We start from the raw sequence: 14960 nt of genomic DNA, 5'->3' as shown, positions 1-14960 counted from the left end.
GTTTGCTTACCATAAATAAATATTCACTGACTCCTGTTAATAGCATAATGAATACATTCGTACTCCAACAATTGCTGCCATTTGTGGAAAGCTGATGTATACATGTATATTAAAATGGATTATGAGAGTCAGAGCCTTGATTTTAACGGTATTGAGATATTGATATGGAAGAAATGAAACAAGACAGCCTCTACAGAAACTGAATTTATTACCTCAAAATAGCTTGATCTCTTGGCACGTTTCTCACTATCCTGTTGAAAGGAATCCATCTTTCCAATAAATGTCATTGGAACTCCCAACTGAAACTCCTTGTTAAGTCATCCAAATGGTATCAAATCCCTACAAGAAAAATAAAACAAAGAAAGTATTAAAAACACATCTGTCAACAAGCTACATAACACCCATAGGTAACAGACTCATAGATGGTATACAATATAAAAAGTATAAAATTTGCAATGTGATCAAATGTTCAAACAATTACATTATAGGCCTAAAATAGGCTGATATGTAATTGATTTGAACATTTGGTCATGTTGCAAATATCAAATTCCCCATTTCTGACAAAAAAGGTGAGGTATATGATTTGAATATTCTCAGCAATAAGACATTGCAATCTTCCTGAATTTCTTTAACTTGCCACTGTTGCCAGTAGACTCCAACAACATGCCCCCTCCAACACAAGGACCCAGACACTCTTTAAAATCTAAGAAATCTGTGGCTGGGAAAGTGGTGATTTTCAAGATGGCATCCAACAAGGCCAAAATTCATTTACAATCCACCCTTGAGATTCAATTTCAGTGCCTCCCATGGTTTAGAGGGTCAAAAATCTGCTGAGACAGATTAGAGTAAACAAGAGTATGCAAGGATACCTGAAAATCCAAGGTGGCATCCAAAATGACTGCCATAATCTAAAAAGAAAAACTTTCGCACATCACTTATAACCTACTTTAGATATTAGATATTTTGAATTGGTTTATGTTGAATGATTTTTAACTAAGGGAAAATAATACTGCGGGACAAGTAACAAGGATCCTACATGTAGTAGTCGACTAGTCATAGTCATGTCTTTTATATCCAAATATCTAAAGATGGCTTCCAAAATGGCATAGCTGTTGGTATGTAAAATGGTAATAATTTATATATAGGGTATATGAAAATAAGGAATTTGACACAATTTTCCCCATTGTTTGTACCATGCTATGCATCAGATTATGCTTTTCACATTGCATTTCCTTAACCCCATACTATCCTTTACCCCGGACTATCCTTAACCCCATACTATCCTTGACCCCAGACTATCCTTAACCCCATACTATCTTTTTTTGGAATCACACTGTCTTTCTTAACCCCATACTATCTGCTTAGCTTAGCCGGGGTGAACGCCTTAACCCCGGACTATCCCACAGCTCATGAATATTGATGATTTTACCATACAGAGCGTGATTAACGTGCAATTTCAACTTCTGTGATTGGCTATTGCTTAGCCCCACTTTTCCTTAGCCCAGTTTCGTTTCACACTGCATCTCTTAGCACCGCAATTATGGTGCTAGCACCACAATAAGCCGGCTAACCCTGCTTTTTTGCAGGGCCAGATAGTACCGTACTATTTACTGTGCTAGCCCACTTTGCTAAAACATAGTGTGAAAACAAAGTGGGCTAAGCTTAACCCCGGGAAATTGGTGGGGCTAAAAAAATTGGTGGGGCTAAGGCCCCACCTTAGCCCCACCAATTTCCCGGGGTTAGGGAAAAAAAGTACAGTGTGAAAAGCATACTAGTTACCCTAGCTGTGCAGACAAGAAACATGTATGATTCAGTCACATGATGCATTATAATGTCAAGAGCAAATAGACTCAAATTTTCTCATACAAAGAAAGGCAGTATGTAGTGTATGTCAACACAATGATTTAAAGGGATACCTCACCATGGCGGACACTAGGTTTTGAAACTTTTGATAATGCAATAATACAAGGAAAAACATTAGGTTTGGAGAAAATACATCGAAGAATATTGCATGTATGACAGAGTGATTAAAAATTTAAATGATTATTATTTCTCCCTTCCTTATTCCCAGTTGAAATCGATATCTTCTTCCTTTACTTCTTTTCCACTCTATAATTCCTTGTCTTTTCCTCTTCTTATTCCTCTTTTCAAGATCTTCATCATCCTGATAGTATGATGAGCATCTACATGTATAACCATACTATTACCTCTCAAGCTTTCCCTTGGGTTTTCTGGTCAAGCCTACTCATTTTTTATTTGATACTTACTTCAAATAATGAAAGACATTTAAATATATATTTCTAAGTTCTTGGTGATCAAAAACCTCATTCTCAGCCTGCAGAGCATGGATGCAATATCCACCATGTCAAAATTGATGATGCTGCTCAAATTAACTTTCAACTGAAGATCAAAGTAGTGTAGTGTTTTTCATCACATGGACGAAGCCCCAACTAAACTAACAGGTGTGCACAGTAATTACCATGTTACAGTGTAAGCTGACATACATGGGGTGCGTTTATCCGCCACTTTTTTACCCTATAATCATGATTCGAATCATGATTCAAATCATGATTCTGCAGAATCACGATTGCGTTTAGTCGAAATTGAATATAATCATGATTAGAATCACAAACATGAAACACGAAAAAAGGGGCGTTTGGAAAGACGTTTCTGCAGAATCACGTACGAAAATGTTCGAATAAACGATATCGTGATTTGAATCATGATTATATGACCTCACTGTGTCGGGCTACGGCTTTCGGTTTGACTCTTGCCAAGCTCAAGGCTCTCTATATGCTCATTGTATGTACATGATTACTCTGCATGCATTTCTTGTCATGTTCAAATTCTGTGTTGGTCTTCGCATCGTCCACTACTTTTCATTTTTTGGTCATGTCTTCAACTTCAAGTTCTAGTAAATGAATTAACTGGACAGACAATGATCTCAGTTGTTGTTGAGTATAGAGTGTCAATATTAAATTGGATCTACGCTGAAATTCACTTCCGAACACCATTTTGGATTAACTAACAAGATGAATAGAAGCATATGGACCCTATATGATAGAAGTAAACTTAGGTTGAATTCTGGAAGCAAAATATTTTTCGAGAGCCGAAACACGTGCGAAAAACTTCCTCTGTCAAACTGCGCACTAGTGATGCGCACTGGATTGGCCCGAATCTGAGGAGAAACAGCTTTGGAATGAAGGTCGTCTAAACGCTGATTCTGTGATATCGTGATTCATGTTTGTGTTTTGAATCATGATTCAAATCATGATTCAAATCATGATTCTGGCTTGAGGTCGCATAAACGCAGCCTAAGGGTGCGTTTATCCGCCACTTTTTTACCCTAGAATCATGATTTGAATCTTGATTCAAATCATGATTCTGCAGAATCACGATTGCGTTTAGTCGAAATTGAATATAATCATGATTAGAATCACAAACATGAAACACGAAAAAAGGGGCGTTTGGAAAGACGTTTCTGCAGAATCAGGTACGAAAATGTTCGAATAAACGATATCGTGATTACAATCATGATTATATGACCTCACTGTTGTGTCGGGCTACTTTCGGTTTGACTCTTGCCAAGCTCAAGGCGCTCTATATGCTCATTGTATGTACATGACTATGTACTATGAATTCATTTCTTGTCATGTTCAAGTTCTGTGTTGGTCATCGCATCGTCCACTACTTTTCATTTTTTGGTCATGTCTTCAACTTCAAGTTCTAGTAAATGAATTAACTGGACAGACAATGATCTCAGTTGTTGTTGAGTATACAGTATCAATATCAAATTGGATCTACGCTGAAATTCACTTCCGAACACCATTTTGGATAAACTAACAAGATGAATAGAAGCATATGGACCCTTTATGATAGAAGTAAACAAAATGAGGTATAGACTGAATTCTGATGGAAGCAAAAGAATTTTCGAGAGCCGAAACACGTGCGAAAAACTTCCTCTGTCAAACTGCGCACTAGTGATGCGCACTGGATTGGCCCGAATCTGAGGAGAAACAGCATTGGAATGAAGGTCGTCTAAACGCTGATTCTGTGATATTGTGATTCATGTTTGTGTTTTGAATCATGATTCAAATCATGATTCAAATCATGATTCTGGCTTGAGGTCGCATAAACGCAGCCATGTATACATATATATGTAGGGATTACTCCCCCATCAACTCTCCCCCCCCCCCTCCCAAATTGCCAGAATGATCAAACAACTGTTGATGATAACAGTTCATACTTCAATTCCTATTAGAAATTCACACAGTACCAGCAACATTTTTGATATTTTGTATCCCATATCTCTGTATAGCATTTATAGGCCAAGTATGGAGTTCGATCTCCTTTATTAAAATGTTCCATTTCTCAAACTGGTGTTTTCTTCAATATTTTTCATTATTTTTTATGTCTTCCTCATTGATATGCTTATAAATACATGTACTGTAGATAAGATATTTTCAATATTTTCTAAACTGAATTATTATTATTACATTCTCTAATTGATGTTCAGAATTTTAAAAGCATTCTGTAGCCAGGGAGGACTTCCCTTTAACTTAAGACTATCACTTCCTCTTGACTAAAAGTGCCCTTGAACACAACCAAGAATCTCAATCATAGACACACACACACACAATACTCTTCTGCAATCAAGCTCAAGACACAAAATCAAATCTAATTTGTTATAAGTCATACAGTAGAACAAACTTGGCATTATAGAAATACAATGCAAGGTCTTGGATTCAAACCTGGATAGGATAATTCACCCTATTTTTTTAGTTGAAACATACTGAAAATCATTTTGAATTAATTCTCACATAAACCAGAGTGATTACAAACAAAATTATGATAGATCTGGTTGTGTAAATGCAACCTTTTCACAAAGATACAGTCACAAGTGGATAAGTAATCACATTTAAGTAATGTCTGAACTTTAACTGATACTTCTGAGAACCTGTATCACACTGAATTATAGTCCTTCATGATGCTTAACTTCTTCAGTTTGACCCGATTATCTCCAATGAATCTTCAAGAAACTAGAATTAGTTCTTTCTGACTTTGGTTAAACTCCCATAGAACCATCATGATAATGTTCTTGTCTATAAAAAAATCTCAACTGTCTGTTTTATCATTTGCACAGGCATGTAGATTGTGGGCTTATAGGACCATTCAAAAGATCCTCCCCAAATACAAATATATATGGTCAAAGAGCCCTCTCCCTATCTGCCCCTGTGCTCTGAAATTCTCTACAGTTTTAGAACTGCACCATCCTCCATATTTACATCTATTCTTAATATATTCTGTAAAGTGCATAGTCTTTTGACTATTATGCGCTATATAAATTTCAAATATTGTCATTTTTATCATTATTATTAAGAAAAAAGGAGGAAACAGAGAAAAGGAAAGGAAGACAAAAATGGTGAAATGTGTCATCAATTTCTGAAAATCATGTCAAAATCTATTACAAAATGATATTTTCATTTAAAAAGGTCAAAACTTTAGAGGAATTTTGCCCAATGCGCCATGTTCTATCTCTCAAAACTTTTGGCTGATAATATGCATGCTCACTAATCATTTGAGTAATTAAAATCTACTGATTTTTGTTTGTACAGTCAGTGGCTCAAGTTCTTTTTTCCCCCAATTTTCTGGCTCTCAGTGACAAATAATTAAGAACCAGGGAGATATACATATAGGGATAAAGAACACAAAGAAGAAATGAGTATGACAGAAAAAGAGAAAGTGTCATTGATGTACATGAAGGATACCAGTAGAGTAAAAGCTACTTAACACAAGGCTGAATGTAACATAAAAAGACTGCCAAGGAAATATAAGTGTTATACTCCCACATGATGACATACTGTATTCTGAAACCAAAACTAACAAAAATATATCGATACCATATTATTACAAGATACACAATGCTCTTTATGTTCATACTCATTAGAGTGGTCTCCATTTCCTGAAAATTAATATGAATTATTACAATATGATTGAGTGATATCCTTTATTGGTTTTGCATAGGCCTTAAGTAACCATATACATTGTAGGCCTATGTAAAGATGACATACATTTGTACATCATCAAGTAAAACATAGGACATCAAATGCGCTGCAAGAGTGTACCTGGTGGGTGTTACATAAAAGCTGTTCATAAGTTATGAGCAACTTCAAAAACGACTGGTGTTCCTTTCTTGTGGTAAACGATACACACCAAATTTTCATTTTCTTAAGAAAGGATCACCAGTTGCTCGTAAATTCACTTGTAACTTATGAATAGCTTTGTGAAACACCTACCAGGATGGAGAAAATTGAGATTGTATTTCATTTATGAGCATCAGTTCTTGAATCTTAAAATCATATAAATTCACAAAACTGTCTTCTTTATTCAACTAAGTTTGCATACAATGAAGTACAAACATGCAAAATGATTGTGGATCATTAAATCATGATTATTGCACTTCGCTACTGAACAAGTCAGACAACTCTAATGAAGAGGACATTGAAACAGGAATAATCACATCTATCCACATCTATGAAAATCTGGAATTTGGAATCTACATGGCACAGATAATCTACACAGATTGAAGAGCTCCATCACCAACCAACCCTAACTTTAGACCCTTTCCTTAAGGAGCGGCAGAACAGGGGGGGGGGGGGGCAGGGGGATTTGCCAAAAAAAAAATCCCCATAGGAGAGAAAAAAAAAATTCAAAATGGATAATGCCCTTTTTTCAAAATGAAATGTGCCCTTTTTCAAAATAAAATATCCTGTTTGAAATAAAACTTAATACATTCTGGGTTAGAAAATTACAAATTTTTTGGCTCATGCTTCATGCTCGCATCAATAAAGATGTTTTCATACTGAAGGCAAAGTGGAGTTACTCCAGAGTAACTCTGGATTGAGTTGATACGCTTGTACTGCGGACCGACATTACACTGGCAAGCTCCGCAGCTGTGTATCCGCAGTCATTTCCATGGTTTCCAAGCGAGTTCGCGCCATACATGTATGTGTGGCACGCAAAAACTCCCCCATGCAGAAATGAATGAAGTTACGCGCGAGACAGGCGATACCGCACTTCCGGTGTGGACTTACTCTGTTTGTAACCCTCTTCTTGAAGTGGGTTGAGTACTCTGCTTTGAATCTGGATCGAAAATCGAAATAATCCTTGAATTTTCATACTGCCCTCCAAAATGGAGTAACTCCTTCGGGTCTCCGGAGTAACTCCACTTCGGCTGTCAGTATGAAAGTAGTGTTTGGTAAGGTGCTCATCCTGTTCATGGTTACAAAAATACTTAGAATGTCCAGTTATCAGGTTGGAATATCACACATTTTTTACTCGCATTTTGCTCTCGCATCAAAAGCTTCGGTCTCTGTTATATTGGTTGTTCCGCTGAACTCCGTTGTCTCCACTCACCAATTACAGAGACCGAAGTTCTTAACTCGATCTGTACAAGGAATCAATGGCCATATGTTTATGTACAAAGTTTGGATAAACCTAGGAAGTGGGAGTTGCACGACAGCTGAAGTCACTGTTTTTTCCTTTTAAGTTTATTTTTTCCCGTTTTGGTGCATTTCAGCCAATTCAGGCCAAAACGGAATAAGCTTTATTTAATATTTTGGACCAGTTCTTTTTATATATTTTCATGAAATAAAGACAAAATACGATCGATGAGCACCGTCAGGGGGATTTTGCATTGTTAACCCTCTAATGGCGGCTGCACAATCGCGAGCCATCTGTGTACGAGGATTTTTAAAAATATTTTAAATGTTAAAAAAACTCCTGGAAACAGACGGCTGCCAGCTGTCTACATGTAAGTAGTGTAGTTAAGCCTCGCGCAAACTGCCACCATAATGGAGTCTTCTGACTCTGTAGACTTGTAGTTGTAGTGTAGTCCTGACTGAAAAAAAATCCTACTATTAACAGCGGATTATTCAGTCTAAATAATTTGTCTAATGCTAACTTAACCCAAGTCCAAGACAAGACAAATCCCCAGAAAAGAAAGTTAGACCTATTTTAATTTCTAATGGATATGGGATGCATTCCTGTCTTTTAATAATCTTTCAAACCCAATCACTATAATTATAAAGTCTAATCAATCAACCCTTCATTTTTTTAAACTTTAAAGTAACCCTTAACTTATCAAGTTCAACATGTTCAAGTTCAAACTAGATCTACATCAATAAATAATAATCATGCTATTGCTAAGTTAGCTGACCTACCGAGTGCCTTGCCTTTATCGTATTTGATGAGATGAAAGCCTGAAGCTGAGTCAGACACCTTGCGGAGCGTGGTTAGTGAGAAACCAGGTGAGTTGAACCGACATGATGACATTGAAATGACAGATGATGTCGGTACTCCGGTAGATTATCCAAGACAAAGTTTTTAGAATAAATACGCTGACCAAGCTAAGGCAACACACACAAATCCTTTTTTCCGAACAAAAAGGGTGTCAGACTCTCTCTCTTTCTCTGTGTACCGGTATCGTCCCTGTATGTATCCCCACTGTTATGACTTGTTTTGTTGCATTTGACGATAGATTCATCCACAGACGTAGACAGCTCGGTAGTCTTTGTCAGCACCCATCAAAGTTAACCGGTTTTACTGATCGCGATCCGCGAAGACCGGCCAACTGTGTTGCTAGTATAGTAAGTAGTGTGGGCCGCGGACGTGGCATGGCGCTGGCCGCTGGGCGTTTGGTCGTACGAGGCTTGCTTGGTATACGCTGCATGCAGCTTTGGGGCGGCTCCACTGTTTACTCGCTCAAATTAAACTTCTTCGACAAATTATGGTATCGGCAAGAAAGCAAATCATAAATAGGAAAATGTCGGAAAAGGTCATTGCAAAAAAGCGGCACCCCTGCATGCTGGAACGCGCTAATTGGCAACCGCGTAGCCAGGATCTCATTTTGGAGGGCCTAGGGGCGGTAAATGCACGCGAAGCGTGCCAACACTTACAGAGCGCGCGAAGCGCGCTCCCTAGGGGGTGGGTGCAGGGAGGGGGAGTTTCCCCCTCCCTTGCGAAGCGCGAAGCTTTTGGTGTTTTATCAATTAAAATGAAAAGGAGCCGTCTCTCTTGTCTCTAGTACCTATATCAGCTCCAATACAGTTGACTATATTGTGATTTTGAACCTTGTTTTCATGAACCTTGTTTTCAAAAGTGATTGTGAACGCACAAAAAAGGAATACAATGGAGAAAATTAATATAATAAGAACCCCGCCATGAAAAGGGTCCCGAGAAAAGGGTATTTATTTATTTTATTTATTTATTTATTTATAAGTCTTTTTTTAGTAGGGTGGCTCCATCAGTAATTGGTATACTGTTGTCCTTGGAGGCCCTACAACAAAAATACAAACATATAACAAACATGAGTAAAATAGTGTACAATGTAAGTTGAAACGAACAAACTGTAAAGAAAAGAACAACACATAAGGGCCAGTTTATAAATTAAGATTATTATAACGCCAAAATAAAAGACTAAATGAGGATTCGGATTGGGCATTTCTTAAATGCCCAATGATGTATTCTCAATGATGTATTGAATACTTCCCTTGGAAAGATCAGATTTGATTACAAACAATTTAGCGACAGTGCATATCTTTAAGTCGCAAAACAGAGGAAAAGAAGTGTATATGCCGGGAGGAAGATATTCCTCCCCGCGCAGAGCAATGAAACTCTGAAATTTCAAAGAGCGGACGTTTCATCATATGCAGATATCTATAATACCCCATCGGCTCTAATTCAATTGATTTTCTAAGATTATTGAACTTCATTACAAGGAAAATAGTGCGCAAAAAGTTGAAACTTCTGTGATTTATTGAAATTACATAAAAAAGGATGCCTAATTTCTTTGACTTATCCTGAAGCGCTTCATTTTGAATTATAAAGAAATTTAAGTGTCATTCAAAATTTCAAACTGAGGGCGCAAAACAGGACAGGAGATGAATGTGCAGGGAAATGACATGAAGTTTAATAGAATTTGATAAAAAATATTGTACTTTTTTATTTAATACGACACGAATTTTATACCTTCCTCTTTTAAAATTAGGAACCTGTTTGCCCCCAAATTATGGATGTTTAGAAATGAGCTGAAAAGCGGGAGAAGTTGACTTAATGGAGGTGACGGCAGAAATTGATATAAAGATTTTACCCGCCCGGAGCCGAACCGACTTCATATACTTCGGCCTAACCTTACTCTAATTCCATGCCCTAATGTATACATTTGAACTTTAACTGGCAAGAAACACATATAGCTGAGGTGGAAAAACAGGGTTGGGAAACAATGGAGTACTTCAGTATTGTCATTAAACCGCGCGCAGCGCGGAAGCAAAATTCATATATAAATTTAGAGCAAGGGTGAAGGAGTTTCTCTTTTGAGAAAAAAAATAAAGAATAAAAAGAAGAAAAAAAACACAAAGCTACCTTTCTTCCCTTTCCTCCCTTCCCTTTTCCTTTCCTCCTCTCTTTTTTCCCTTCCTTTTTTTCTTTTTGGGGACGTTTTTTTTTTGGGGGGGCGACCGCCCCCACCGCCCCCCCTGGCTACGCGCCTGCTAATTGGGTCCGTATAAATGCATGGGGGATCGGGGGAGCTAGCTGCCGCATAGCAGCTCCCAAAAAGTTGTTCTTTTCTGGCTCTTGATCTAAATGCCTGAAGTTAAATCTGTAGAAAAGAAAGAGAAATTAAAATATTGTAGATAACCAAAAATTTGCAAGGTCTTACAGCAGTCTCCAAGATCACTGAAATTTGTAATCTCTGTGGAATTCAAAAAAGGTGATTGGCACATCTTGTCTTGTCCCATAGAGATCTTTCAATGGTCTTTCAGAGACTTTTTATGCAACTGACAAGTGATCTTTCAGAATTCTTACCTTGGACTTTGCTGGTCTTTCAATGATCTTTCGATGATCTTTCCCAGGATCTTTCAACAATTTCTCACAAGTCTTACAGTGATCTCCGCAAAAAACTTGAGAGACTGTCGAAAGATCATGGACAGACTAATAAAAACTTTGACAGTTAATCGAGAGACCACTGAAAGACCATCACAACATTTTCCTGTAACACCTCTGAAAGACTGTCTTGAACCGTTTCGAAAAGTTTTTCATGGAGACCACAAAGACCACTGAAAGATCCATCAGGAATCGTGAAAGACCTGAGAGATCTTTGAAAGTTCATTGAAAGACCTTTGAAAGATCGTTGAAAGACATTTGAAAGGTCATGCAAGTTTCATGGTCTTACAACAGTTTTTCAGAGGTCTTGCTCTCTGTGGAACGGCCGGTAGAATATTTGTCTTTTACAGTGGCTTATTATAATCACTCGGGTCGCGTTCGCGTTCGAAATCACTCGGGTCGCGTTCGAAATCACTCGGGTTTTGGATTTTTGGCAATTTTTTTTATTTCGATGCAATTTTTTTTCTAACGGTGTCTTCAATAGGACAAACACACTGGGAAAATAAAATGAAATTGAAATTCTAGTTTCGTTTTAAGCCGGCAAGTGCCTTAAATAAAATGCACTCGCCTACTGCTTAACATAACAAACAAGCAAATCAGCAATGTGGCTCATCTATCCTAGAATACATCCAGACTTCTACTGTTTTTATACGAGGACTCCGAGTCGGAACTTGCCATATCTGCCACATCGATATGACATCGTCATTCCCATGTGCGGACATGCATGCCTGCATGCAATGGCCCCAAGGCGGGACCCGGCCACGGTCGGACACGGCGTGCATCGGTGCATCAGCGCGATGATTCGGAACATGTTATTAAAATGCTTTGGGGAGCTAGTGTTTTCAAATCAATTTATTACTATCGTCAGAAATTAACTTAATTTTGATAACCAAGAAGAAATATAAAAGTAGCGGGGTCCGCTATCACCACGAGGTTGAAGAGAAGTGTCTATCATCATAAAGGAGGTAAGAGAGCAGTGCAGTGATGTCCGTCGGTAATACGACCTTTAAAAGTTCACGGCGGCGTCCGCTATCACCACGAGGTTGAAGAGAAGATATCTATCCTCGTAAACATCGTCAGAGATAATACCGCGTCTTTCTCCCTGATTAATGCGACCTCTAAATAGCTAGCACCTCAAAAAAATCTTGAAATATGTTCTGAACGATCACGCACTGTAACTAGAACTACGCCGATATTTTATATCCGATTTTTCCTTCAAGGGGCATGATCGAAGATTGGCAGGTGATCGCGCCGATTGTGGTAAAAAAATTTAAAATCGGTTAATTAGAACAGGACATACAATTACGATTTTAAAATTAATCTAAAATCGATTTCCAAAATCAATTTTAAAATCGATCTAAGATCAATTTTAGATCAGTTTTAGTATTAGTTTTTAAAAGCCCATTCACATTTTTACTGATGCTGACGAAAAGTTAGTTTGGTTGTCAGAGCATTATTTGTCCTGCGTCTAAATAACTATGTCCGATCGAGGGACCGTTTTAATTTCGGAAAGGTAGGAGAGACAGAGAGAGAGAGAGAGAGAGAGAGAAAGACTGATCCCCGTTCAGCTCAACGTATACGTTTGGCACGCGAGCACAAAAAAGATCAATTAAGCACATCACCTGATGCAATGTTTCGAGAATAAGGGAATTTTTTAGGTCTCCAGTTACTTAAAACATGATATGGCCATTTTATCTATAAAATAAGACAAATTTTATGAGAAATGGACAATAATTAAGAGCAGAATTTTAAAACGCCTATCGGAAAGATCGTCCTCAAAGCTCATTACGTATTAGACAGCTGGCAGCCGTCTGTTTCGAGTTTTTAAACATTTTTATTTCTCCTCGTACACAGACGGCTCGCTATGGTGCAACCATCATTACGGGGTTAACAATGCAAAATCCCCCAGACGAAAAGAACTGTATCAAATAAATTTTATTATTCCGTTTTGTCCTAAAATGCACAAAAAAGGGAAAATAAACTTAAAAGGGGAAAAAACAGAAACTAATTGCTTCGGCTGTCGCGCAACTTCACTTCCCCGTTTTATTGGAACTTAATGCATAAACATATGGCCATTGAGTCCCTGTACAGATCGAGCTAGAACTTCGGTCTCTGTATTGGTGAGTGGAGCTAACGGAGTTCAGCGGAACAACGAACATTACAGAGACCGAAGCTTTTGGTCTAATTACGTATATATGCATTAAACCACGGATGGCTGGCTATGCATACCGCTGAATAAAATACTTTCGGACGAGCTGCGGACTGACTGGCACTGTAACGTGGGATCTAACTCGGCTCGACTCACGTTACCTTGCTCCATGCTACCGATGCACGCCGTGTCCGACCGTGGCCGGGTCCCGCCTTGGGGCCATTGCATGCAGGCATGCATGTCCGCACATGGGAATGACGATGTCATATCGATGTGGCAGATATGGCAAGTTCCGACTCGGAGTCCTCGTATAAAAACAGTAGAAGTCTGGATGTATTCTAGGATAGTTGAGCCACATGGCTGATTTGTTTCTTTGTTATGTTAAGCAGTAGGCGAGTGCATTTTATCTAAGGCACTTGCCGGCTTAAAACGAAACTAGAATTTCAATTTCATTTTATTTTCCCAGCGTGTTTGTCCCATTGAAGACACCGTTAGAAAAAAAATTGCATCGAAATAAAAAAAATCGCCAAAAATCCAAAACCCGAGTGATTTCGAACGCGACCCGAGTGATTTCGAACGCGAACGCGACCCGAGTGATTATAATAAGCCTTTACAGTTAGGCTTACTCATGACGTGTCATGAAGTGGTTCACTCCCGAATATGCATTAGGGCTAATGTAAGTTCAGTTACAATTAAAGCAGGCATCTGCACTTCATATACCACTTGTAAGAACCGCTTTTGCTCTGAATACACTTGCATATATTTTCCCCAAATTTTGGAATTCGCTATTGATTTAACTTGTTCTGCCAGTGTCTCTGTTTATAAACGCAAATTGAAATTGCTTCTACCGAGCAATTAGTTGAAAATATTTAATGTACACTCCCCTCCAAAAGTTTGGGAACACCTGCATTCAGTATGTGCTTTTATATACTTGGTAGACTTTATTGATATTGAGGCTCATAGCATAGTTGAATTTTTGTTTTAAAGTGAAGATTATACAGCAGTGTAAATTTTGGTATTGATTCAAACAAATTTATACTCTCTTAAATGGCTGGCTACCAGTCAAGATGGCATTCTCTCAAAATGCTAACTTCTTTTATTACATGCAGTTATTGTAGTTATTCAGAGCTTTTACACTAAAACATGTGCAACTTCATTCATTTTTCCTTTTCCTAGTCAGAAGTCAGACACACAAATAAAATTAAACAATACTCAGTGTTTCACTGATATGGAAAATTTGATGGAATACTCGATGGGATTGAGATCTGGGGACTGGGGTGGCCAATCCATGATTTCCAGGACTTGCTTCTCTTCCTTTTTCTTCAAGTAGTCTTTGCATAGTCTTGACATGTGTTTTGGGTCATTGTCCTGCTGGAAAACAAATCCTTCTCTGATCAGGCGTTTCCCTGAAGGGATGGCCTTCCACTGTAGGATTGAATGATAGCCATGCTGGTTGAGGATACCCTCTACTCTGTGCAAGCTGCCTACCTTTCCTGCACCAAAGCAACCCCAAACCATGACATTACCACCACCATGTTTCACAGTTGGCTTGATGCACCGGGGTAGCATCTTTTCTCTCTTTCGCCGTCTCACATAGGTACGTTGCTTGCTGCCAAACACCTCGAACTTTGATTCATCAGACCAAAGAACCTTCTGCCACTGCTCCAAAGACCAGTCTTTATGCTTCCTAGCCCAAGCAAGCCTTTTCTTCCGGTTCTTTTCTTTGAGGAGTGGTTTCCTTGAAGTTACACAGCCCATCAGCCCTGCTCCACAGAGACGTCTTCTAACAGTTGAAGAACATACAGGCATCTCACGGGTGTTGTTGAGGTCAGCTGTAATTTGTGGGCAAGTCAGACAACGGTTGCGC

General features: G+C 38.4%; 1 protein-coding gene across 1 annotated transcript in view; it reads right to left on the bottom strand.

Moving 5' to 3' along the window:
• The window catches only part of LOC129265151 (uncharacterized), a 41135-nt gene extending 32246 nt beyond the window's left edge, over positions 1-8889 (bottom strand). Inside the window, exons 1-2 of the mRNA XM_054903148.2 lie at positions 8223-8889; positions 213-339 (exon numbers count right to left, since the gene is read on the bottom strand). Coding sequence (XP_054759123.2) covers positions 213-287 — 75 coding nt within the window. The 5' untranslated portion in view covers positions 288-339; positions 8223-8889. The remainder of the gene's footprint in view (positions 1-212; positions 340-8222) is intronic.
• Between the last annotated feature and the right edge of the window lie 6071 nt (positions 8890-14960).

This window comes from Lytechinus pictus, chromosome 7 (genome assembly GCF_037042905.1).
Source record: "Lytechinus pictus isolate F3 Inbred chromosome 7, Lp3.0, whole genome shotgun sequence".
Taxonomy (NCBI): domain Eukaryota; kingdom Metazoa; phylum Echinodermata; class Echinoidea; order Temnopleuroida; family Toxopneustidae; genus Lytechinus; species Lytechinus pictus.
This window is presented reverse-complemented; position numbering and strand designations above follow the sequence as displayed.